The sequence below is a fragment of the Saccopteryx bilineata genome, chromosome 3 (assembly GCF_036850765.1).
Source record: "Saccopteryx bilineata isolate mSacBil1 chromosome 3, mSacBil1_pri_phased_curated, whole genome shotgun sequence".
Taxonomy (NCBI): domain Eukaryota; kingdom Metazoa; phylum Chordata; class Mammalia; order Chiroptera; family Emballonuridae; genus Saccopteryx; species Saccopteryx bilineata.
The window spans coordinates 155472063-155499279 of record NC_089492.1 but is presented as its reverse complement, the minus strand read 5'-3'; the positions used below and the strand labels follow the sequence as shown (position 1 = coordinate 155499279).

Here is a 27217-nt window from a genome sequence, read left to right as displayed (position 1 = left end):
TCTGTAACAGCATGAAGAGAAACATCTAAAATAATAGGGGTTCCTGAAGGAGAAGAGAAAGACGAAGGGATAGAGAATCTGATTGAAGAAATCATAACTAAAAATTTTCCTAAATTGATGCAGGAAAAAGTCACACAAGTTCAAGAAGCACAGAGAATCCAATTAAAACGGAACACAAAGAGATCTACACTGAGACACATCATAATTAAAATACCAAAGTTAAGAGATAAAGAAAAAATACTAAAAGCTGCAACAGAAAAGCAGTCAATTATCTACAAAGGAACCCCCTGAGGATGACATTTGACTTCTCAACAGAAACACTTGAGGCCAGAAGGAAATGGCAAGATATATTCAAAATAATGCAGACAAGAATCTACAACCAAGACTTTTTTATGCAGCAAGGCTATCCTTTGAAGAAGAAATTAAAAAATTCCCAGACCAAAAAAAAAAAACCTCAAGGAATTCATCACAACTGAACCAATGCTGAAAGAAATGTTAAGGGGCCTGTTGTAAACAGAAAAAAGGGGGAGGATCTAGTAAAAGAGGAATATATATTTAAAGAATAAAATGGCAATAAACAGCTACATATCAATAATAATCTTAAATGTAAATAGATTAAATGCTTCAATCAAAAGACATAGAGTAGTGGCATGGATAAGAAAAGAGGACCTGTACATATGCTGTCTACAAAAGACACACCTCAAAACAAAAGCTACACATAGACTTAAAGTGAAGGCATGGAAAAAAATATTTCATGCAAATGGAAATGGAAAATAACCTGGGGTAGCAATACTTATATCTGACAAAATAGACTTTAAAACAAAGGTGTTAGTAAGGGATAAAGAAGGTCACTACATAGTGATAAAGAGAGCAATGCAACAGGAAGAAATAACCATTATAAATATCTATGCACCTGTATAGGAGCACCTAAATATATAAAACAGATTTTGATGGAAATAAAGAGCAAAATCAACAGCAATACTATAATAGTAGGGGATTTCAATACCCCATTAACAGCACTGGATAGATCATCAAAAAAGAAAATTAACAAAGAAACAGCAGACTTAAAGGACACACTAGATCAACTGGATTTAATAGATATCTTTAGAACCTTTGACCCTAAAGCAGCAGATTATACATTCTTTTCAAGTGCTCATGGTACATTCTCTAGGATAGTCCACATACTAGGACACAAAGCAAGTATTAATAAATTTAAGAAGATTGAAATCATATCAAGCATCTTCTCAGATCACAATGCCATGAAACTAGAAATCAACTACAATAGAAAAACTGAAAAACATTCAAACACTTGAAAACTAAATAGCATGTTATTAAATAATGAATGGTTTAACAATGAGATCAAGGAAGATATCAAAAATTTTCTTGAAACAGGCCCTGGCCGGTTGGCTCAGTGGTGGAGCATCGGCCTGGCGTGCAGAAGTCCTGGGTTTGATTCCCGGCCAGGGTACACAGGAGAGGTGCACATCTGCTTCTCCACCCCTCCTCTTCTCCTTCCTCTCTGTCTCTCTCTTCCCCTCCTGCAGCTGAGGCTCCATTGGAGCAAAAGATGGCCTGGGCGCTGGGGATGGCTCCATGGCCTCTGCCCCAGGCGCTAAAGTGGCTCTGGTTGCAACAAAGCGACACTCCGGATGGGCAGAGCATCGCCCCCTGGTGGGCGTGCCGAGTGGATCCCGGTCAGTCTGTCTGACTGCCTCCCCGTTTCCCACTTCAGAAAAATAGAAAAAAAAAAATTTTTTTCTTGAAACAAATGAAAATGAACATACAATAACTCAAAGTGTGTGGGACACAGCAAAAGCAGTCCTAAGAGGGAAGTTCATAGCATTACAGGCATACCTTAAGAAGCTAGAAAAAGTTCAAATAAACCATTTAAAGTATTGAAAAGAACTAGAAAAAGAACAGCAAGTAAAGCCCAGAGGAAGTAGAAGGAAGAAAATAATAAAGATCAGAGCAGAAATAAATGACATAGAGGCTAAAAAAACAATAGAGAGGGTCAATGAAACCAAGAGCTGGTTCTTTGAAAAGGTAAACAAGATTGATAAACCTTTAACCAGACTCACCAAGAAAAAAAGAGAGAGGACTCAAATAAATAAAGTTAGAAATGAGAGAGAAGTAACAACTGACACAGCAGAAATACAAAGGATTGTAAGAAAATACTATGAAGAACTGTATGCCAAAAAAATTAGACAACCTAGGTGAAATGGAAAAATTCCTTAAAACATATATTCTTTCAAAAATCAATCTGGAAGAATCAGAAAACTTAAACAGACCAATTACAACAAATGAGATCAAAATAGTTGTCAAAAAACTCCCAACAAACTAAATCCCTGGGCCAGATGGTTTCACAGGCAAATGCTACCAAATATTCAAAAAAGAACTCCTATCCTTCTCAAGCTATTTCAAAAAATTCAAGAAGAGAAAGAACTTCCAAGCTCCTTTTATGAGGCAAGCATAATTCTGATTCTAAAACCAGGCAAAGACAATACAAAGAGAGAAGTCTATAGGCCAATATCCCTGATGAGTTTAGATGCTAAAATCCTCAACAAAATATTAGCAAACCGGATCCAGCAATACATGAAAAAAAATCATACATCATGATCAAGTGGGGTTTATTCTAGGGAGGCAAGGCTGGTACAATATTTGCAAGTCAATCAATGTGATTCATCACATAAACAAAAGGAAGGATAAAAATCACATGATAATATCAATAAATGCAGAAAAAGCATTTGATAAAATCCAGCACTCATTTATGATCAAAACTCTCAGCAAAGTGGGAATACAGGGAACATACCTCAACATGATACAGGCCATCTATGACAAACCCATAGCCAACATTATACTTAGTGGGAAAAAATTAAAAGCAATCCCCTTAAAATCAGGAACAAGATAGGGGTGCCCCCTTTCACCACTTTCATTCAACATAGTTCTGGAAGTCCTCGCCAAAGCAATCAGACAAAAAGAAGAAATAAAAGGCATCCAAATTGGAAAAGAAGAAATAAAACTATCATTATTTGCTGATAATATGATACTGTACATAGAAAATTGTAAAGTCTTAGTCAAAGAACTACTGGACCTAATAAATGAATTCAGCAAGGTGGCAGAATATAAAATTAAAATTCAGAAATCAGAGGCATTTTTATACACCAACAATGAACTGTCTGAAGGAGAAATTAAGAAAACAATCCCCTTCATTATTGCAACAACAACAAAAAATAAAGTACCTAGGAGGAAATTTAACCAAGGAGGTTAAAGACTTGTACTCAGAAAATTATAAAACATTGATAAAAGAAATCAAGGAAGATACAAACATGTGGAAGCATATACCATGTTTATGGATAGGAAGAATAAACATCATTAAAATGTCTATATTATACAAAGCAATTTATAAATTCAATGCAATTTCTATTAAAATACCAATGACATACTTCAAAGATATAGAACACATATTCAAAAATGTATATGGAACCAAAAAAGAACACGAATAGCCTCAGCAACCTTGAAAAGGAAGAATAAAGTGGATGGTATCACACTTCCTGATATCAACTTATACTTTAAGGCCGTTGTACTCAAAACAGCTTGGTACTTGCATAAGAATAAGCACATAGATCAATGGAACAGAACAGAGAACCCAGAAATAAACCCACACCTGCATGGAAATTGATGTTTGACAAAGGAGGTAAGAGAATACAATGGAGTAAAGACAGTCTTTTTAACAAATGGTGTTGGGAAAATTGGACAGCTACCTGCTAAAAAATGAAACTAGACCACCAACTTACACCATACACAAAAATAAACTCAAAATGGATAAAAGACTTAAATGTAAGTTGGGAAACCATAAACATCTTAGAAAAAAACACAGGTAGTAAACTCTCTGACATCTCTCGCAGCAATATATTTGCTGATTTATCTCCACGGGCAAGTGTAATAAAAGACAGGATGAACAAATGGGACTATATCAAACTAAAAAGCTTTTGCACAGCTAAAGACAATATGAACTGAATAAAAAGACAAACCACACAATGGGAGAACATATTTGACAATACGTCTGATAAAGGGTTAATAACCAAAATTTATAAAGAACTTGTAAAACTCAACACCAGGAAGATAAACAATTCAATCAAAAAATGGGCAAAAGAAATGAATAGACACTTCTCCAAAGAGGACATACTCATGGCCAATAGGCATATGAAAAAATGCTCAACATCACTAATCATTAGAGAAATGCTAATTAAAACCACAATGAGATTCCACCTCACACCAGTGTGAAAGGCGCTCATCAACAAAACAACAAATGATAGGTGCTGGCGAGGATGTGGAGAAAAGGGAACCGTCCTGCATTGCTGGTTGGAATGCAGACTGGTACAGCCACTGTGGAAATAACAGTATGGAGATTCCTCAAAAAATTAAAATGAAACTGCCTTTTGACCCAGCCATCCCACTCTCAGGAATATCCCAAGAACATCATATCACTGATTCAAATGAAGAAATGCACCCCCATGTTTATGGCAACATTGTTTACAATAACCAAGATCTGGAAACAGTCCAAGTGTCCGTCAGTGGACAAGTGGATTAAAAATCAGTGGTACATATATACAATGGAATACTATGGGGTCATGAAAAAGAAGGAAATCTTATTTTTTGCAACAACATGGATGGACCTGGAAACTATTATGTTGAGTTAAATAAGCCAGGCAGAGAAAGAAGAATATCATATGACCTCACTCATTTGAGGAATCCAATGAACAATGTGAACTTAAGAATGGAACAGAGGCAGAGGTGGGATCAAAGGGACCAAAAGGAAAGTGGACAGAGGGAAAGGGGATGAAAGGATGGGATCAGAGAAGGGAAAGAGATTGGTGAAATTAAATACACATAACACAGCATTATAGAGAGCAGAAAAGCAAATCCTGGAGGGAAGGGGGGAGGGCGTTTTGGGGAGGGGGTAAGGGGGACGTTGAGGGAACATGGGGAGGGGGGATGCATTTTGGGGAACACTAGAATCTATGTAAACACAATAAATTAAAATCAATAACAAACAAACAAACAAACAAAAATCCTGTCCCTGAAAGGTGACGGCAAAGATTGGTGTAAGAGATTAGATGAAAACAGAAAACTAAAATTTTAATGAAAAACAAAGAAAGGAATAAATATTATAAATACACATATGGGAATGCTACTTTAACTGGAAAACTGTCAGGACTCAGAGGAGATTTCTTGTGTTTCTGTTTTCATGCGTGAATGTGTGTGCACACATGCGCACACACAGACAATTTTTCTCTTTCTCTTAGCATCTGCTTGCTCTTAGTTTCTGCTTCCTCTGAGCCTCTGTTTGCCGGGACCCATTGTATCAGTCAGCGTGCATATAGGAAAGAGGTCAGACCTGATTAATAAGAGATTCTTGTTAAAGGTGAGACCAGGCGAAGGGAAACTTGTGAGGGCTGGGGAAGCACCATGGACAAGCAGCCCCAAGACCTCATCACTCGTTGGCTTGCAGGCTGGGGTGGGGGACAGTTAGGAAACTGGAGAGAGCGCTGGGCTTTTGGGGAGATCTGCCCTGGAGGGGCTGAGACCTTCTGAGAAGAATGAATTCCTGGTGGCCACAATCAGATCTGAGGGAGCCAGCGGAAAAAAGATCTCACTTCTCTCCCAAGCAAGGAGCCCAGCCTCCCAGGCAGGGTTAAGATGGAAACAGTGACCAGGAGATTTGGAGGGCAAAAGAAGAATGGCCAACATACCCCCATGGCCTTGACTAACCTTGAGGCTTCTGGGTATAATCCCTTTTGGGGAGTTGTTTTAGTTATTCAGTAGTTCTTAGTTCAGATTTCCAGCTGCATGGCTCAGAGCATTTCAGCTCTGTCGCTGTGGGCCAGGCTGTGATCTAGCTGCCTCATTTCAGGAACTGTATTGGAAATGATGGGGATGAGGGGCAGGAAAGGTACTTGCTCTGGGTGGAGTCATTTCACCTGTTGTCAGGCCTAAAACAGATGCAGAGTGGGCACATGTATCACATGTAAATTAAGCAATAGTTATTATAACATTGATTTGCCTCAGGGCTCAAATGTTAAGGTTTGTTGAGTACTGTCTATGATCTAGGCATGGTAAAATTACTTTATGGCAGTTTTTCATCTAATCTTTGCAGCGCCTCTGTAAATAGGTGTGATTATTATCTGTACATTTCATGTGAGGAGGCCACACCTGCTGGCAGAGGTTAGGCATCCTGATAGAGGGTGCCCAGTGATAGTAAGGGGTGGAGGCTGGACTTCTCCTAACCCAGGCAATCTGACTCTGGACCTAAGCTACTGAACACCATTCTTGCCACATCTGTGAGAAACAAAATTAAAATTATTATCTTTTTTTTTTTTTTCATTTTTCCGAAGCTGGAAACGGGGAGGCAGTCAGACAGAGTCCCGCATATGCCCGACCGGGATCCACCCGGCATGCCCACCAGGGGGGCAATGCTCTGCCCATCTGGGGCATTGCTCTGTTGCATCCAGAGCCATTCTAGCGCCTGAGGCAGAGGCCACAGAGCCATCCTCAGCGCCCGGGCCATCTTTGCTCCAATGGAGCCTCGGCTGCGGGAGGGGAAGAGAGAGACAGAGAGGAAGGAGAGGGGGAGGGGTGGAGAAGCAAATGGGTGCTTCTCCTGTGTGCCCTGGCTGGGAATCAAACCCGGTACTCCTGCACGCCAGGCCGATGCTCTACCACTGAGCCAACCGGCCAGGGCCAAAATTATTATCATCTTTTAAGATAACTTATTTTGGGGGAGAGTTTCCTTCTTTCCAACAGCATTTCTAAAAGTAATACCATGGCAGCACTAGTTACCCAAGATGCTGCCACTAAGGAAAACTGAATAAAGAGCATGCAGGATCATACCCAATCATGTCTTACACCTGCATGTGACTCTCCATCAATCCCAAAATAAAGCTGAATAAATATGATAGTAGCAGCATAAACTCCCATGGATTCATCTACTCAACAAATACCTGTTAGGCATCCCCTATGTGTCAGGCCCTATTGTAGGTGCTGGAGAAACAGCAGAGAAGGACACAGATGAGCTCCCTGACCACATGGAGCTGGCATTCCTTCTTTTTTTTTTTTTTTAATTGAGAGTAGGGTAGGCAGAGAGACAGACTCCCACATGCACCCAGACTGGGATCCATCCAGCAAGCCCTCTATGGGGAGTTGCTCCATTGCTCAGCAACAGAGCTATATTTAGCACCTGAGGTGGAGGCCACGGGGCCATGCTTAGTGTCCGGGGCCAACTCGCTGTAATCAAGCGTTGGCTGTGAAAAGGGGGACAGAGCGACAGAGAAAGAGGAGCGGGGGCAGGTGGAGAAGCTGATGGTTACTTCTCCTGTTTTCCCTGACTGGGAATTCAACCCAGGACATCCACACGTGGGGCCAATGCTCTACCACTGAGCCAACCAGCCAGAGCAGAGCTAGCATTCTAAAGGAAGTTGGCTTGTTCAAAACTTTTTTCTGTCAGATTGCTTATAATTCAAGTTATTAAATATTGTATATGCTTATTATGTAAATGTTGGTTACAAAGTATTCACTTCCTAATCCTCTCCAAAGTAGGTCTGATTAGGTTTCCCTGGGTTACTTGCCAAGACTTGTAGCATTTGTGAATAGCAAGCCTTGTCCCAAATGACAACTAAATGAGTAACTTTTTCTCTCCACTCTAGTGTTTAGAATATCTGCAAACAAACTTTAAATGCTGCTCTACACAACACATGCTTCAAAGCCTAACTCCCTTCTCTTCCCTGCTCTTCTTTGCTCCAGGCTACAGGAAGTGTCTGACCAGGAAGTTCTGAACATGATCAGTTGTCTCAAAGATGGTGTGGACGTGACTGATGAACTACAAATTCTGGCTAATGCTCCCAAGGAAAGATATTTCTCTGGACCATTCCAGTGCCCTAGAGATCCAAGACATCCAGGCAGATGCAGCCAGCAGACAGGAAACAGCAGTCACTAGGGTGCTGAGGAAAGCCCTTCCAGGCGTTTCTGTTTGGACTTCAAGCTTTTCTCCATGATGTCCTGTAACCACACATTCAGTGAGACTTTTGAATACCTGCTGCTGAACAGAAGCAACATGTGGGACTCCAGGACGACCACACCAGCTGCGCCTCTCCGGGTGTGCTTGGCAATAATCATGATGCTGATGATTGCCGTTGGGTTCCTGGGCAATTCTGTTGTCTGCATCATCGTGTATCAGAGGCCAGCCATGCGCTCTGCCATCAACCTGCTGCTGGCCACGCTGGCCTTCTCCGACATCATGTTGTCCTTGTGCTGCATGCCCTTCACTGCTGTCACCCTGATCACCGTCCACTGGCACTTTGGAGATTACTTTTGCAGGCTGTCAGCCACACTCTACTGGTTTTTTGTTCTGGAGGGTGTGGCCATACTGCTCATCATCAGTGTGGACCGCTTTCTCATTATTGTCCAACGCCAGGACAAGCTGAATCCGCGGAGGGCCAAGGTCATCATCGCTGTGTCCTGGGCACTGTCCTTCTGCGTCTCTGCTCCCTCACTGGCTGGCTGGACCATTGTGGAGGTGCCAACACGGGCCCCACAGTGCGTGCTGGGCTACACGGAGTTCCCAGCCGGCCGTGCTTACGTGGTGATGTTGGTGGTGGCTGTGTTTTTTGTGCCCTTCAGCATCATGCTGTACTCCTACCTGTGCATCCTGCACACGGTCTGGAAGAACACCATCCGGGTCCACAACCAGTCTGACAGCCTGGATCTGAGACAGCTCACCAGAGCTGGCCTGAGACAGCTCCAGCGGCAGCAGCAGGTCAACTTGGACTTGAGTTTTAAAACCAAGGCCTTCACCACCATCCTCATCCTCTTTGTGGGCTTCTCACTGTGCTGGCTGCCACACTCTATCTACAGCCTCCTGTCCGTGTTCAACAGGAGGTTCTACTGCAGCCCCTCCTTCTATACCACCAGCTCCTGCATCCTGTGGCTCAGCTACATCAAGTCTGTCTTTAACCCCATCGTCTACTGCTGGAGAATCAAAAAGTTCCGCGAGGCCTGCATCGAGTTGCTGCCCCAGACCTTCCAAATCCTCCCCAGAATGCCTGAGCGGATCCAAAGAAGAATCCAGCCAAGCACCGTCTACACGTGCAATGAAAACCAGTCTGCCGTCTAGGGAGAGGCAGGTGGAGTGGAGGAGGCACCAGGGACTCAGGGCCAGGACACGTGTGTCCTTCTGCTCTGCTTCCTAGCATTTGAATCATAGTGGCATTTTGTGACGGCCATTTAAAGCACAAAGGTACTCATTTGTGACCAGATGACCTACCGCTCCCAAGTTTGCAAGATGAATTATTTCTGTGTCTTGGTCTGATGGAGGCTATAGTTCATCAGTTAAGTGCTTAAGACGCTGGGAAATGGGCAGGGACGTGCAGGAAGTGGGCAGAAGTTAGGGAAGAGGAGAGGAGCAAGCAGTGAGGTTGAGTGAGTGGGGGACAGGAGGAAGGCTCTGTCTCAAGAATTCCCTTCACACCTGCTAAAGAGAAACCCCGGGGTGCCATATTCTGAGATGAGTAACCCAAGTAGCTGCTATCCCTGGTTAGCATTTTACAGCGCACTTTTGTCTGTGGTGTATGCGAAGCCGAGTTCGTCAAGTTGACTGGGTGCGCATTTCTGACGCCAGATCACCTTCTCTGTAACCCAGAGTCCCCGGGAGGAGAGTGAGCCCTCAGGCTTCTCAGGCCCCTGTGGGACACATGGGAAGCCTCAGTGGTTCTGGCCCAGGGACGGTTTGGGGGTAGCTTGGCTGTGATGAGAAACACACCCAGCGCTGTGTATGCACCCTCCTAACCTCCTATCTGCACAGGGCCCATGCCTGCGCGTGGAGGCCCAGCACCCTCCGCGTGTGCCACGACTGTCCCGGCGCCGTTCTACTGCCCTCGCTGTTCCCCATGCCACCCCATTTTTATTTCATTCCTCCCTGGTGCACAGAAAAAAACAAACCAGTCCTTTTCTCTCCTAAGTCATCTTTTCAGCAAGTGTTTGAAGCAACTTGCTTTCCACCTCCAACGTGGTCAGTGGGCTTTGTTTACATGTGTTCCTCCCGGCACGAGGTGTAGCCTGAGAGCTGCCCCATCGATGTCACCGGAGCTGCCAGCAGGAGTGCACCAGACACCCGACCTGCGGGCACGGACCTCCGCTTCTCCTACCTCATTCTGGTGGGTTCTCTGGACCACCCACCCCGGGTCTGGGTTCTCCCACCCAAGCAAGACTGGGGTCCTGGGAGTGAGCTACCCGAGGGGACTTTTCTGCTTGTGCTGTACCTTCGGCCAGTACTCCAAGAGCCACCCAGCTTCTGACAGGCATCAGCTTTCCTGGGTTTAAGACACATCACCAAGTTCATGAACACTTTTTAACGTTTCAGATATGAAGACAGTAGGAAATTTAAGGAGAAATTCAGGAAATCTGATTCCAAGTCTAACTCTGGTGAGAACTAGCTCTGTGACTGTTCACTCACCTAACTTCTCTGGGCCTCCTTTCCCTGTTTGCCAAGTGAGGAAGCAAGTCTAGACATCTCCAAAGTCACTTTCATCTTTCAAACACCCTGGTTCTAGAAATACTGAAATAGTCTGTATGTTGTCTACTCATAGTCACCACATCCTCTGAATTCATTTATTTTCCCATACAATGAACCTTTATCAAGTGCCTACTGTATAGATGCAAGGCACTGTGGGAAACCAGTGAGATATAAGGTAGGGCTGTACCCCAAAGGAGGTGTCCAGCTTATCTCAAGATAATCATAACTCAAATTCAGCCTAAAAACACAGATGCCCCTTCTTGTTTCTCCTCTTGTTTCTTTTCCAAGGTTGTATGAAGGGGCCAGCTCCCTGTTCCTCTACTCACTTCCCGCGACTGGTGACAGAAGCAGGAAGAACAGAGAACATAATATATGTCACTGGAGCCCAGAGGAAGATTTGTTGAGAAAATAACTAATACCTTTCCTCCCTAATTTACCCTCCTTTTGTACCCAAATGCAAAGCAAAAGAAGATGGGCAACTGGTGTGTGATTGATGAGATGGGCGCCGTTAATTCTGTGTCCCAAGTGTCCCCGACAAGGTCAGAGTTCCTTTCCCTCCATAAGGCAGAGGTATACTGCCTTCATGGAGTCCAAGAGCACAGCCAGACCACCAAGGGGACCAGGCTGGTGGGCCTCCCTTCTGGTGGACATTTAAGAAAATGTTCCTCCTGAGCCTTGGGTAGAAGAGAAATCACAAAACTGAATGAAGGACAGTACCAAAATTTACATCAATCAGTGTTATATGATGTATGTTGGACAATATGTTTTAAAGTAATAATTTTGTATATATTTAAAATAAAGTATTATTACTCTTTCTGTGTATAAGACTATATACTCTTGTCAATATTAGTGCCAAGACCACGCATAATAAACCAAAAAATTGAAGTACAACATTTCTTAAGACACAACTTCAGAAATATAGCACCTGTCAGTTACTAACAAAGCTGGAATAACTAAAGGACATTCACAGTAAGATGACAACCAGGAGATTGTTTAAGCAATGGAGTCAGTGCTGGGACACCCACATTTTTTTAAACCATGGACCTGCTAAATAACTCCAGTCTGTGAGCCTTCCCTCTGACTCTTAGTGTCACCTTCAGAGTTCTCTCTGGCTTTACTGAATCTTTAACAAACTCCTTTCCTAAGCTACAGCATGAATACGGAGTTCTGGTCTCCTACCGTGAGGCTTGAAGGGCAACCACTGCTTCTTGGTTTTTTTGTTTTTTATATCTTCTTTAGTCCTGGAGTTACCCAAACTCCAGGCACTTGAATTGTTTTATGGGGCCTTGGGAGGCAACCATGGTCATAGCTATCTAGGAAGCAGGATCTCAGGTTCCTTAGAAACCTCAGAAAACGAGGCACAGAGGAGTCTCAGAGGCATCATCCTAATTCTCTGACTACCCCTGAAAATCCACTACTTTTCATATTGAACCTCGATCCTTTCTGCTGGGGTGAAATAAAAGCCAAGGTTCTCTAGGACGTCCTGACAGTCAAGGCAAGAGACAGAAATCTAGATCGGTGGTTTTCACCGCTGGTCTGCAGACCAGAGCTTGGCTGCCAGAAAGTTCACACCGGTCTGTGAAAGAGTTAACCACCCTGACAGACTGGTGACAGGGTTCAGCTGGTTCACCCCGGTTCAGCAGAACCAATACCTAATATTTGTTGAGGTTGGCAAATCGGTTATTAAAGTGGCACTTGTAATTAGGGTTCTCTCTAAGGTGGGTGCCTGGGCAGCCACTCAATGTGAAAATCACAAATTAAAATTTCTTACCCCCCCCGTTTTTTTTTGGTATTTTTCAAAGTGAGAATCTGGGAGGCAGACAGACTCCCACATGTGCCCAACCGGGATCCACCCGGCATGCCCACCAGGGGCAATGCTCTGCCCACCTGGGGCGTTGCTCCGTTGCAGCCAGAGCCATTCTAGTGCCTGAGGTGGAGACCATGGTGCCATCCTCAGTGCCCGGGCCAACTTTGCTACAATGGAGCCTTTGGCTGTGGAAGGGGAAGAGAGAGAGAGAGGAAGGAAAGGGGGAGGGGTGGAGAAGCAGATGAGTGCTTCTTCTGTGTGTCCTGGCTGGGAATTGAACTCGGGACTTCCACACGCCGGCTGATACTCCTTTTTTTTTTTTTTTTTTACAGAGGCAGAGATAGACAGGGACAGACAGATAGGAACGGAGAGAGATGAGAAGCATCAATCATCAGTTTCTCGTTGCGCGTTGCGACTTCTTAGTTGTTCATTGATTGCTTTCTCACATGTGCCTTGACCGTGGGCCTTCAGCAGACCGAATAACCCCCTGCTGAAGCCAGCGACCTTGGGTCCAAGCTGGTGAGCTCTTTTCTCAAGCCAGATTAGCCCGCGCTCAAGCTGGGGACCTCGGGGTCTCGAACCTGGGTCCTTCCGCATCCCAGTCCGACGCTCTATCCACTGCGCCACCACCTGGTCAGGCTCCTTACTCTTTTTTAATGTTCATCTGTGCAACAAGCATATTCTAAGCACCCATAGTAATGTTCATTCCATCCATAGATGAAACAAATTGCAAATGAGGATGCCAATCAAGAAGCAATAATGAAAATATGTTTTTTTGTTTTTTTTTTACAGAGACAGAGAGAGAGTCAGAGAGAGGGATAGACAGGGACAGACAGGAACAGAGAAATGAAAAGCATCAATCATTAGTTTTTCGTTGTGTGTTGCAACACCTTAGTTGTTCATTGATTGCTTTCTCATATGTGCCTTGACCACGAGCCTTCAGCAGACAAGTAACCCCTTGCTCAAGCTTGCGACCTTGGGTTGAAGCTGGTGAGCTTTTTCTCAAACCAGATGAGCCCGTGCTCAAGCTAGTGACCTTCGGGTCTTGAACCTGGGCCCTCTGCATCCAGTCCAACACTCTATCCACTGCGCCACCGCCTGGTCAGGCATGAAAATATTTTAAATAACAGTTTTATTGTTTTTTGACAGGTATTATCTAACATTTTTTCATTAATATTTGAAAACTCTTATCTAGTTTTGCATACCTCTTTTATTGTTCTTATTTAAATATTAAGTGCATGAAATAAACTACCTTTTGGTATATCTTTTTTTATACTTAAAACAGTCATTAAGGCAGAGAACTGGTTGTTAAATTATTTGAATTCCATCACTGTGATAAACTGTTTATACTTTTAAACCACTGATCTAGATCAATTCCAACTTTGCTATTTTGAGTCCTGGTGTGCTTTTCCCTAATGTGATTTACAGCATATACCATTTTGGGGATTAAAACCCTGCTAGTTAAGTATTCACAATGTTGTTCTGCCTCCTTGTTCATGCAGTTGGCAGCCCTGACACCAGAGCCTCTGAAGTCTCTGAGTGCCCAGCACCCAGCTGTCTGCTCTTTCGGAAACGCACCGGTGGTGGGGCTGAGGGGGCATGCTCCCCAGACCCAGGACGGCCTTGATTCTGTGTGGTTCTGGACAAATGACTTTGTGCTCCAGTTTCTCATGGCCTCAGTGGTATAAGCATTCCTGCCCAGATGGCACAGTGAGGAATAAATGAAGTAATGCATGTAAAGGACCAGGTCCAATGCCTGGGCCATGGTAGAGGCCGCATATATGGTGGTAATAATTGTTACAGTTGTACTGCCAACTTGCTTTATGGCCAATCTTTGTCCATCATGGGTAAGGGTAGCATTTGTTTCATAAATTGACTATTCAATCCCTTTCTTCATCCTCATGTGGTCCTGAAGTTTTGGGGTTTAGCTGATAAGAACACAGCACCCACTAAAGCCAGGAACGTGACTTTAACTTCAAAGAGCAAACTTCTCAATGGCCTGAACTGCAGCAGTCAAAACTCTCCCTGGGTTGTGAGTTGGCCTCACAGGACTGCTAGAAGAGTGGGATGGATGGGGGAGGGTGTGCAAGCCCATTTGCACGCTGGAAAAGACAACCTAAGGTGCACATCTGGCTGCTCTGAGAGTGATTCTGAGGTCTGCACACCCCGGAGTAATATCATTGAGAATGTCGGGAGGTGGGAAGAGAAAGGAGTGTGGAGTCAGGTAAAAGGATGAGGCTGTTAGAACAGACACCTAACTCTAAAGTGGCTTTCAAAAATAACCTTGTTTGCTTCTCATTAAAGTCCAAGGCACGTAGGCGGGTTCTCAGCTCAGGAGGAGATAAGACACCCCCCCCCCACTTGCCTGGACTCCCCTGGTCAAGCTGAGTCACATGGCCGCACAACTTCAAAGCCAGGTGGGAGTTGTAGCTTGTAGTCAGGCAGCTGCATGCCCAGTCATGGCTTCTTCAGCATGGAAGGAGAGAAGGATCTGGTAGATTCCTAGGAGTCGCTGCCAAGACATCACACAAATGTGAAAAACAAGAGATTCTAGCACGCATGCAAATTCTTAAGTTCCTAAGTACAAATTTCATTCAGCGAGCCTTTTGTCATTGTGTCATAAACACATCTCTGTCACATCAACTCAAGATGGCTGCCTCTCCACCTCTGGCCTCCAACGTGTAGGGCTGGTGTCCAGCTACAGAACCTGCAAGCATTTATGCCTGTGCCAAAGAGGTAAGTCACCATGTATGACCTTTTAGACACAAAAGATGAGAGACATAAAAACTAAACTATTTGAAATTTTGCGTCCACAAAGCGATGAATTTTGCCAAATAAGAAAAAAATTACTATTTAAAACAAAATCAACAGTGATTGAGACCAACTTTTGCCTAAGGACTTGATTATGTTAAAGGAAAAGTATACTTTCAAAGCTTTGCCCATTGAAAGGTGGAGACTGCTTGCCAATGACAAGGAAGACCCCCCCTGAGTGTGCTATGGGCTCAGGTCAGGCCCTGCCAAGGAGAGGGCTTCCCATCCTAGTTGGAAGGTCAGCACCTGGGCTCTATAAGCAGAAAAGGATGTTTGAACACAACAGCATGATGTGTGTGGGTAATGTGGGGCATGCATCCAAGGCTCCTTTAACAGACGGTTTCAGTTTCCCTCCTTCACCATTGCCCTTCATCCTGAAGAAGGGCCATGGTGTTCCAGGAACAGGAGAGAGATTGCCTTGGGGAGGAAAAGAGGACCGGCTGCTGCACAAATCGGTTTTTCCTAATTAGTATGATGGGAACACAAAGAACTTATCTATATGAGAAACACTTAGATGTGCCCAGAACTCACCTTCTGCAGTTAGAGTCCAGTGGCACAGACTGATATGATTCAGGCTTCCAAGATGTTTGGGTTTAAGTTCTGAAAGGTTCCCAAAGGCCGGGGTGATAAGAACAAGGTCCTTGAGAGGTTCTGCATGTTCCCTCTCCTCTGCCCCTTTGCAAACCTGTCCAGTCAAGAAAAAAAAAATAGCCAAGTTCATTTTTGGAAGCACTTTTTAAAAGACAGGATGCTGCTCCATATTAAGTGTCCTGCTGAGGACTCTATTTCTCATTTCCCCCTCATTGAAATGTTGCTGTTATATTCCCTCGTTGCAGTATTTGGTGTGTCATGTAGACTATTAAACCATGGAAAGAAGGTCACTAACCTTACCATAAAAGACACAAATGACTGAATAATTTTTTTAAATGCACACAAGAAAAATGGAAAGCTTAATTTGTTTTCAAAACATGACCAGAGGTGTAGGAGAAACATGGACAACAGGAGACCCTTTCTCCCCAAGGCTCCCATTCTCTCTAGGGTTTGCTGGGCCTCTTGGGAAGCAGTCAGCCCAGGTTACTCAGAAAGTGCTGCCCCTTGGACTGGAGCCCAGTAACTGCTAACATGCGTCCACTTAAGACCAGCACAGGTGGTGGATGGTGGTCTCACCAGCCCTCAGAGAGCCCTCTTGGCGGCTTTCTGCACCATCCATGGGAATGATGCTTCATAGGTTTTCATCTCACAGAGTCTAAACCTCTGTTGTACCTTTGTGTGAACCTGCCAACACTCTTCTATCTACAGATCCTCTTCATCCTGTGGTCCCCTTCTCTGCTGTCCCCTGCTCTTCCTTCTTAAACAATACAATAAGCCGGTATGGTTAAGGTCTTAATGAGACATGACGATGTTCTGGGACAGGGACTGGGTCTGGGCCAGATCTGCTTTGGGTCCACTGGTAATGTGTGGTTTCCTGATGTCGTGTAAGAAACATTTCACAACACGAGTCCAGGTGATTTTAAGAGTGTCTATTAAAGCAATGAGATAAAGGAAGGGCGTAGGATAGAAGCAACAGGGAGAGCCTGCGCAGGGCTGTTGTAGCTCCCTGGGAAGTCAGAGGGAAGGGGACATTGGAGACAGGGTCAGGGGATTAAGAAAAGTTTTACAAATAATCTCCATTAAGTGATTTTTTCATTATAGAGGTAATTTGCTCCTTGAAGAAATGAAAACAACAAATGTGTTTATTGAAGGTGTGTGTGATTTTTTTTTACTCAAAAGCACAGAAAACTAAAGATTTTTCTAGTGTTTTATTAAGTCACATACAAAATATATCCTTTCCTTTGCAAAACTTAGATCATACTATACCACAACTTTATAGCTTATTTTTAATGTTTTTTGTTTGTTTGTTCATGTTTTGAAGTCATTTCTAATGGCTGAAAGTTCTCCATTGCATGGATGTGCTCCAAGGTAAGTTACTTAAGGACTCTGTTTCTTTGTTTTTGTTTTCTATTTTTTACTATCTTTAAAATGTTGCAATTGACATAATTAAAAGCATCCTTGACATAAATCTTTCTGGCTGGACATTATTTTCCTAAAATAAACATTGAACGGTGGAATGAGGGCTTCTAACGCCATAATAATTTTTTTTTTTTTTGTATTTTTCTGAAGCTGGAAACGGGGAGAGACAGTCAGACAGACTCCCGCATGCGCCCGACCGGGATCCACCCGGCACGCCCACCATGGGCGATGCTCTGCCCCTCCGGGGCGTTGCTCTGCCGCGACCAGAGCCACTCTAGCGCCTGGGGCAGAGGCCAAGGAGCCATCCCCAGCGCCTGGGCCATCTTTGCTCCAATGGAGCCTTGGCTGCAGGAGGGGAAGAGAGAGACAGAGAGGAAGGGGGGGGGGGTGGAGAAGCAAATGGGCGCTTCTCCTATGTGCCCTGGCCGGGAATCGAACCTGGGTCCCCCGCACGCCAGGTCGACGCTCTACCGCTGAGCCAACCAGCCAGGGCCATAATAAATTTTTGTTTTAATTCCTTAACCAGCTGTGCTTGAGAATTACTGAAAACAGAAATTCTTAAGGTAGGTCATGAAACATTTCCCATTAGCCACCAATGGGGCCTCTGCCAAAAGGCTGGGCCAAGGTTCTTTCCAGCCACAGTTGGCTTATGAATGAGGCATGAAGGCATCAGTAAGAGTAAACACACATCCTGGTGACTGAGGAGATATTATTCAAAAGCTTTGCAGTTTTGAGTAGGGTAAGGTCAATTAACATATAGTCACTAGTTATATATAGAAAAGTATAAAACAAACAACTATTAAAGGTATTTTATATGTCTCCAGAAACCAATTTAGGCTGAAAGGATTATTTCTGGCAACTGTAAGCAAACTTGAATCAACTAAATTTAAGAAACCCTTTGAACACAGCAGAAGTCCCAGCTGCCAGTCTGGGCCTAGGAAGGGTTTATAGACTACTCTATTTTCCATTTCTCACCTTATGGTACTTACTCTGAGACAACCTTTCTTATGTTGCTTCAGAAGTATATTACATTTTTTATGTTTAACTCTCAGTCAGGGAAAGCAGAGTAGAACACAACTGTGGCTGCCCCTGTGGCTTAATCAAAAAGATGTATTGACCACGACTTTTATTTTCTGTAAAAATAAAAGACATCTGGGGTCTTGTTGACTCTGGAGGGACCGCCATGCCTAGGGCCAGCTAATTCCTAGAGACAGTAAACAAAGCACCTATCAGTACACTTCTTACACTTCAGGCCACTGTCCACCTGCCCTAATCACCCCAGGCTACCCTACTAGACAACCAGGGACAGAACCTATGTCCCAGAGCCCACTAAAATCATTCCAGCGAGCCGGTCCTAAGCCTGTTTACCTGTCTCACTCTTTCCTTCCCTGGAAATCACAGTGAAGGCTCTGGCCCTCAGTTCCTCTTCCTCTGCCTCCAGAGTGACCCTGATACTTCCCCAGGCACACCCCCCGCCCCCAGGCATGTGTTATCTCCTCCCTGAGGATCTCTGGGATCTGTGAGTAAAAACACTACCTTTTCAATGACAATTGTCTGCTGATCTGTTGGCCTTACCATGCCTCAAATTTTCTTTTAATACACTATATTTTAAAACAAAGGTTATTTCACAACTGGCTAAAACATTTTGTATTCTGCCTTTTTGGTGGTGGTGGTAGGGTTCTTTCCCCTGTTGTTAATAACTATGTAAAGACTAAGATAAATGGGCAAAATATTAGACAGAAATGTTGGCAGCAGTTGCCCCTGGGATGGTGGAACTGGTGGTTTTTCTGCAGAAAAACACTTGTGTTACTCTTCTGCTGAGAACCAAGGAGAGCCTCACCCTCTCTGCTACTCTTTGGCCTGCAGTCAAACTGACTATCTTTCTCTCTGTTCCATTATCCCACTCCCCTCCAGGCTTGGCCCCTCTATTGCCTCTGTTTGGAGCACTTTCCCTGAGACTCCTCCTCTGTGCTTCTGGTCTACCTGCACTGCCTACACTTTGCACACATCCCACTGTATTATAACTATCTTCATGGTGAGTCCCAATGGAGCCAGGACCACATGTGCCTTTTTCATCATTTTTTTTAAGTGAGAGGAGAAGAGAGAGAGAGAGACAGACTCCCCCATGCACCCCAATTGGTATCCACCCAGCAAACTCCCTCCTGGGCCATCTGGGGCCACTGCTTGAATCAACTGAGTTGTCCTCAGCTCCCAGAGCTGGTGTTCAAATCAATCAAGCCACTCCCTGTGAGAGGAGAAAAGAGAGAAAGGGGAGAGGGAGGGGAAGAGAAGCAGATGGTCGCTTCTCATGTGTGTCCTGACTAGGGATGGGACGTCCACACGCCATACCGATGCTCTATCCACTCAGTGGTCTGCAAACTCATTAGTCAACAGAGCCAAATATCAACAGGAGGTTGCTGCCGGGTTCTTCGGCAGTAGTGGGTTTAGGCCAACAGCAGCAACAGAGATGCATATGTGTGGGCTCTCCTGAGGCCTCCTCGTCCAGGGCTGGGATTTTAGCTGATGCTAAACTGTGTGTCTCTCTCATGTGGCTCGCGAGCCGTGGTTTGCCGACCACTGCACTAAGCCAACCAGCCAGCACCTTTTTTTACCATTTTATCTGTAGATTTAGCACAATGCTTGGCACACAGCAGTCTCCCAATGTATGCTTGTGCAATGGGTGAATGAATGAATGAATGAATGAATGAATGAATATGTGGATAAATGAGAACATGAGTTGAAAGGGACATTGTGCCCTTAGCAGTAAGTACAGCCCTTTGAATCGTGAGTCTTCAGCCCCTGTGCTGCCTCCCGCTATGGCAATGTCAGTTTTGTTTTGCAGTTGCATAAACATGATGGTGAACTTGGAATGAGGTCCTAAGTCTGTGACCAGGAGGGGACATGACCTCTTCCCACTGAGGACAGCTCCAGATGGTTCCTACGGAGAGAGCTTCTGTCTTCCCGGCCATGTAGATGGGGAATGGCTGACCTTTTCAGTCAGCTACTGGGGAGCCACTCATTTTCTGGTATTTGTATCAATACAAATTATCTGAAACTTACACCAGCAAGCACCTGGGTCCACCCGGGCCCCTTTCCAAGGTTCAGTGGTGTGAAATGCAGTCCCAAGAGCAGCGATGGTAGGCCCTGGTGGGTTGGCTCAGCGGTAGAGCGTCGGCCTGAGTGTGGGGGACTCGGGTTCGATTCCCGGCCAGGGCACATAGGAGAAGCGCCCATCTGCTTCTCCACCCCCCCCCTCCTCCCTCTCTGTCTCTCTCTTCCCCTCCCGCAGCCAAGGCTTCATTGGAGCAAAGATGGCCCAGGCGCTGGGGATGGCTCCTTGGTCTCTGCCCCAGGCACTAGAGTGGCTCTGGTTGCGGCAGAGCAATGCCCCGGAGGGGCAGAGCATCGCCCCCTGGTGGGCAGAGCGTCGCCTCTGGTGGGCATGCCGGGTGGATCCCAGTCGGGCGCATGCGGGAGTCTGTCTGACTGTCTCTCCCCGTTTCCAGCTTCAGGAAAAAAAAAAAAGAGCAGCGATGGTGAGAGGGTGCAGGGTGCTCATGAATTTGGTGTCAGGGCATCCAGCCTTCTACCTGGGATGGACAACCCTTGCTGTGGACTGCCCAGGACACAGGTCTGCAAGGCAGTGCAGAAACACTTCAGAAACCCATAGCGCCAGGACTCTCACTGCAGTGGAAGGAGCCTGACCGAGAAAACAGGCTGGGCCCAGCTTTCTGCAGTGCCATTTCCCCTATCCACACGTTTGGAAGAAGTGGCAAGCCCAACCCTCAGCACCCCAGACCCAGATGCACACACATGCGGTCTAGACACCACTGGCTGAGTCACTCTCTTGCTCTCCCAGGAAAGTGAAGAGAACACCCCCTTCCTACCTGGCACTAGGCCTCGGCAGGCTGTCAGCACCCTGAATGTGGTGCCTCCTTGAAGGCTGAAGGGAAGCCATGATAATTGTGCCACCTCTAGGCAGGGCCATGAGCATGAGTAGGGGTCTGGGCTGGGCATAAGTCCTGGCCTTCCTGAATGATGTCCCAGGGGCTTGTGTAAAGAGAGGCTGGAAGGACAGGAAACGTGCATGTCTCCTCTGGGAAGCCTGTGGGAAGAACGGCCGGGCCGGCCTGCCCGGCACACGTGCCAGCCACATCGTTTCTCCAGTGGCTTTCTTGGCTCTGTAGGCGATGGGGAACCCCTGTGGCTCTCCTGCTGACAAAGACCTGGTGTTGATTTTGAACCTACTTTCCAGGGCCTGCACCAGACCATTTGTGAGTTTTGTGTGTCGTTGTGCCAGCTCAGTGAGAGGGATTAGGACAATTAAATGGATGACTCCTAGATGGCTGATAGACGGTTATATTTTACATGTTGATAAGAATATAATAAAATACAATACTCTTTTTTACATAAAACACAGAAGCCAATAGTCCATATGTACACACTTTGGGTAAATAGACACTATTTTAAAACCATGAAATAAAATATTATTCAGTCTTTAAAAGGACGGAAACTCTGAGCCATGCTACAACATGGATGATTTTTGAGGACATTTTGCTAAGCGAAATAAGCAAGTCACAAAAGGACAAATACTGTGTGATTCCAGTCATCTGAGCTCCCTCAGCATGAAATCCAGAGACAGAAAGGAGAGTGGTGCTTGCTAGGAGCTGGAGGTGGAGGACTGGGGAGCTACTGTTTGATGGGGACAGAGCTTCCGTGTGGGAAGAGGAAGTCCTGGAGGAGGATGGAGGCGGTGGTCACACAGCCATGTGAATATGCTTAACAACACTGAACTGAACACTGAAAAATGGCTAAAATGGTACACTTACGTTATGTTTATTTTACCACAACTTAAAAAGTTCATGAGAGCCTGACCAGGCGGTGGCGCAGTGGATAGAGCGTCAGACTGGGATGCGGAAGGACCCAGGTTCGAGACCCCAAGGTCGCCAGCTTGAGCGCGGGCTCATCTGGTTTGAGCAAAAAGCTCACTAGCTTGGACCCAAGGTCACTGGCTCGAGCAAGGGGTTACTCAGTCTGCTGAAGGCCCGCAGTCATGGCACATATGAGAAAGCAATCAATGAACTATGGTGTCGCAACGAAAAACTGATGATTGATGCTTCTCATCTCTCTCCATTCCTGTCTGTCTATCCCTCTATCTGACTCTCTCTCTGTCCCTATAAAAAAAAATTAAAAATTAAAAAAAAAAAAAGTTCATGAGAATGGCAAGCAGACTAACATACATAGAAAATGTATTTAAATATAGCTAGATTAGTAGTATCGTAACTTTTGTGGGGACAGAAAATTGAACTACTTCCTATGGTTACTCTTATAAAGTGAATACATTCCTGTAAATTAACAGGACTCAACAAAATCAAATGCCATTAGCATGTAAACCACATCCAGGGAAATGATCCTTTGGACCCTAATTCTCAAGAAAGCAAAAGTTTAGCACTTCAATTATATTTATTTATGAGCTGAAGTCACAGTTGTCTGTAAGTCAGCAATGTAGTGAAAAGCAATTTAGAAATAGGGTTGGGGGTTTTACTGTATGAGATGCACTGACTGCGGAGGTGGGAGAAGAGGGTGGGTGAAGTGAAGTGACGAGCTAGTTCTGCCGTGCATACCTGTTGCTCCAGGGAGATCATGAACATGTGGGCAATGAGCCAGAGGCTGGATGCATTAGGCAGATGGGCTGCAAAGATGCAGCAGCTCTGTGGCCACAGCTCACGTTGGGAATCTGCTTCCCCAGCTTAGTTACACTCCTGGAACCTGAAAGGGAAAAAGTGGTATTTCAAGTGACACAAATGGAAAACATTCTCTCTGAAAGATACCCATAATGGTGAAGGACTGTGCAAGTCAGAGCACATGAGGAAAGGCAAAAGGATTCTTCTAACCGGAGGAAAGAGGCATCTGAAAACCAGCTATTGAAAAGGGCTCATGTGGAACAGCTCCTCTTGCAGCTGCAGACAGCAGCTCCAAAACCAACGGGTGTCGGCCACAGAGAGGCGCGTTCCTAATAATTGTGACACAAGAGACCCTGGAATTGAGACACTGGCAGTGCTCAGACATACCCGTGGGGTGCTGTTGAGGGTTCCTGAGCTGGACGCTGCCCGGAGACCCAAGAGCCTGTGAGGGCAGCATTTGGTATCAGAGGCTGGCTCATCTGCACTTTTCCCTGATCCTCCTACAGGATCCTCAGAGACCACTCAGCTCTACCTCCAGTCTATGGATGACACTACAAGTTAGAGGATGTAACTGGCTCAGTACCAGTTGGGTGTGTTGGAGCTCAGAGACCCAGGTTTCCCCATACCTTGATAACATTTTACTTCTCACACTTGGCTCTTTGAGCAGTGCTACTCTAATCCTTTCCTGCCACATGTCTCGTTGGACTATTTTAACCCCCAGATCGAAGACTGAATTATAAATTAGTCTGTCTCCCTTAACCAGCTGCACACCTAAGAAAAAGGAGGCTTCATTAATTTTAGCACAGATCTCTGAGCAGGATTAATAAGCTTTTACACCATGTTCCACCCTCCAGCTATTTTGAAGGTAAAAGGGCCTCTTGTCCATACTGTCTAAATTCTTTTTTTTTTTTTTTTACTGATTTTAGTTTATTGTGCTTACATAGATTCAAGTGTCCCACGGAATATATCTCCCTCCTCCCAACCCCCATGTTCCCCTTGTTGCCCCCTTTGACCTCTCCAACACCCTCCCCCCTTTCCTTCAGGATTTGCTGTCCTGCTCTCCATAACACTGTGTTATATATATATATATATAATTTCACTAATCTCTTTCCCTTCTCTGATCCCATCCTCTCCTCCCCTTTCCCCTCTGGTCCCTTTGATCCCACCTCTACCTCTATTCCATTCCTCAGTTCACACTGTTCATTAAATTCCTCATATGAGTGAGGTAATTGATATTTTTTATTTCTCTGCCTGGCTTATTTCACATAGCATAGTATTCTGCAATTCCATCCATGTTGTTGCAAAAGGTAAGATTTCCTTCTTTTTCATGGCCCCATAGTATTCCATTGTGTATATGTATCACTACTTTTTAATCCACTCGTTCACTGATAGACACTTGGGCTGTTTCCAGATCTTGGCTATTGTGAACAATGCTGCCATAAACATGGGGGTGCACTTCTTCTTTTGAATCAGTGATGTGGTATTCTTAGGATATATTCCTAAAAGTGGGATGGCTGGGTCAAAAGGCATTTCCATTTTTAATTTTTTGAGGAATCTCCATACTGTTTTCCACAGTGGCTGCACCAGTATACATTCCCACCAGCAGTGCAAGAGGGTTCCCTTTTCTCCACATCCTCGCCAGCACTTATTCTGTGTTGCTTTGTTAATGAGCGCCATTCTGACTGGTGTGAGGTGGTATCTCATTGTGGTTTTAATTTGCATTTCTCTAATGATTAGTGATATTGAACATTTTTTCATATGCCTATTGGCCATCTGTATGTCCTCCTTGGAAAAGTGTTTGTTCAGTTCTTTTGCCCATTTTTTGATTGGGTTGTTTACTTTCCTGATGTTGAGTTTTACAAGTTCTTCATAAATATTGGCTATTAACCCCTTATCAGACTTATTGTCAAATATGTTCTCCCATTGTGTGGTTTGTCTTTTTATTTTGTTCATATTGTCTTTAGCTGTGCAAAAGGTTTTTAGCTTGATATACAGTAGTTCCATTTGTTCATGACTTACATTTAAATCTTTTATCCATTTTGAGTTTATTTTTCTGTGTGGTGTAAGTTGGTGGTCTAGTTTCATTTTCTTGCCAGTTCCTGTCCAATTTTCCCAACACCATTTGTTAAAAAGGCCATCTTTATTCCATTGTATGCTCTTACCTCTTTTGTCAAATATCAATTGCCCGTATGTATAGTGTGGGTTTTTTTATTTTTTATTTTTCCGAAGTTGGAAATGGGGAAGCAGTCAGACAGACTCCCGCATGTGCCCAACCGGGATCCACCTGGCACACCCACCAGGGGGCGATGCTCTGCCTATGTGGGGCGTAGCTTTGTTGCAACCAGAGCCATTCTAGCGCCTGAGGCAGAGGCCACAGAGCCATCCTCAGCCAGGGCCTATAGTGTGGGTTTATTTCTGGTGCAGATCAGTGGGAGTCACTGTTTATGACTGGCCCTTATCCACCTTTTTGGAGCTACAGGTGATCCAGATCTTGTGGCTGCCTCTGTTGGGTCCAGGTGCTGTTGTAAATATCAGCTGCACTCTCAAGCTAGGTTTGCTTTTATCTATTCCTGGCCTGGGGGAAGTTCATTGAAAAGTTCAAGTTCCCCTGAGATCCACTTTCTGTCACCTTTTATTACTGGCTACTTGTTGGGCTCAGTACTATAATTCAGAGATTAGGTATAGTATTGGATGTGGCTTGCCCCTTAGCCTCAGCTGTCATTCTATCCACTCTTTTTAAATTTAATTTCCTTTTCTCTCTTTTTTCATGCCTCAGAAGGGTGTGGCCTCTGTGTTCCCAATGTGTGGTCTGTCTGCTGGCCTGCTGCTACCGTTGCAGCCACCTCAGGCATTCAGACTTGGGCGCTGCTAGCACCGGCCCACTGTCGTGGCTGCCATGGCTTCTGCCGCTGTGGGCAGGCTTATGCACGAGCTTGGGCCGCTGCCGTGGTTGCCCCAGTTTTGGCCGCCACACGTGTTTGGGCCTCAGCCATGGTTGCCCTGGCCTCCGCCACTGCAAGCCGGCTTGTGCGCTCACGCTCAGACCACCCTGGCCCCTGCAGCTGCTGCCAGCCTGCCCGCCCGCCCTCTGGCGAGTATTCAGCAGCATGGGTGGGGGCAGTGTACCTCAGACCTCAGCATTCACTACCTGTGTCTCTGATGTGCTCCTTGCTTCTAAGCACCTCTTTGCTCTGGCTGGTGCAGGAGAGCCTCAGTTGGGCTGGTAATTTCTTCCATTTGCTGGTGTTGCTGCTCCCAGGAAAAATGGTCACTTTAGATTTGGGGAGTGACTCAGCCCAGGGGTTAGGGTGGCTGTCCTTCAAAGTGTCTCTCCCTGTGCCTCCGAGATTACATTCTCTTCTGGCAACTCCAGTCCTCTCGGTGCTCTCCGAACCCGGAGCCCCGGGTAAGTGGCTGTGAACAAAGTGTTCTGTGCAGTCCTTTTAAGACAAAGCCTTAGTCTGAGAGTTCTGTCTCTTCTTTGCAAACAGTATCTCTGCTCTTTTCTCCACCAACAGACACCCACCTAGAAACACCAGTCCACTTTTTTCCACTCAGCCACTTGGCAGGCAGTGTGAGTCCACAATCTCTTCCTGTCCAGGCCGGTGCAGAAGTCTAAGCCCCTCCCCCTTTTCATCTATGATATGCAAATGAACCACCCAATATCAATGACATAGAAATGTAAAAAGTAAAGTTTCTGCTTCATGACTTCCTGCTTGAATAGGCAACCCTGGGTTGGTTTCTGCTTTTCGCTTCTTTTGGAGGCTGGTGAAGCGGCAGGTGGGGAACCCACAGGTGGGGATGGCAACTCTGGCTCGGTGCGATCCAAACTCCAGGATAATCGACAACAAACTGTGCCTCAGTTTCTTCAACCATGAACTCAGTCCCATTATCACCCAGACACGTCTGAAGTTCACGGACCCACGGGCACAGAGTATGTTAGGACAGGCGAGACTATCCACTGTGCACGCACTCTCTCTCCCCAGGGCTGGATGGTGCCTGGAAGGGTAGACAAGGCCCGAGAGTGCTGGGAAATGCTCTTATGGGATTTCTCAGGGAACTGCTGTGAACAAGGTTCTAATGGGCAAATTAACATTTAAAAGGTAAGATTTTTAAAAAGATTATATTCTTTGAATAGATTCAGGATTAGGAATCAAGGGTAGCAGACTTATTTAAGAGCATTTGGCTAAAAGGTGTAGTATGTAAGAAGTAAGCATACCTCCATTGCTAACTCTTCAGGGCATAATTAACCTGAAGGCAACCTATGTCAAGGAGCAACTTAAGTATGAGCAAGAGACAAATTCAGAAGTGGATCATTTAAAACTTGGTAAAGTAATA

The 27217-nt window shown here is 45.2% G+C and overlaps 1 protein-coding gene and 1 long non-coding RNA gene across 2 annotated transcripts; one reads left to right on the top strand and one right to left on the bottom strand.

Moving 5' to 3' along the window:
- The first annotated feature begins 7920 nt into the window (after positions 1-7920).
- On the top strand, positions 7921-9174 carry GPR45 (G protein-coupled receptor 45). The gene has a single exon (XM_066264862.1). The coding sequence runs from the start codon at positions 8048-8050 to the stop codon at positions 9167-9169; it is 1122 nt and encodes a 373-aa protein (XP_066120959.1). The 5' UTR covers positions 7921-8047; the 3' UTR covers positions 9170-9174.
- Positions 9175-14744: 5570 nt separating this feature from the next.
- LOC136328882 (uncharacterized) lies at positions 14745-23062 on the bottom strand. Its single transcript, XR_010730104.1, has 3 exons — positions 22820-23062; positions 15717-15870; positions 14745-14886 (listed from the first exon to the last, which is right to left on the bottom strand). It is a non-coding gene; the product is annotated as an uncharacterized lncRNA (long non-coding RNA).
- Between the last annotated feature and the right edge of the window lie 4155 nt (positions 23063-27217).

Bases quoted from the DNA above. Each gene is read 5' to 3' on its own strand.
- GPR45 (XM_066264862.1), top strand. From the start codon at position 8,048: ATGATGTCCTGTAACCACACATTCAGTGAGACTTTTGAATACCTGCTG.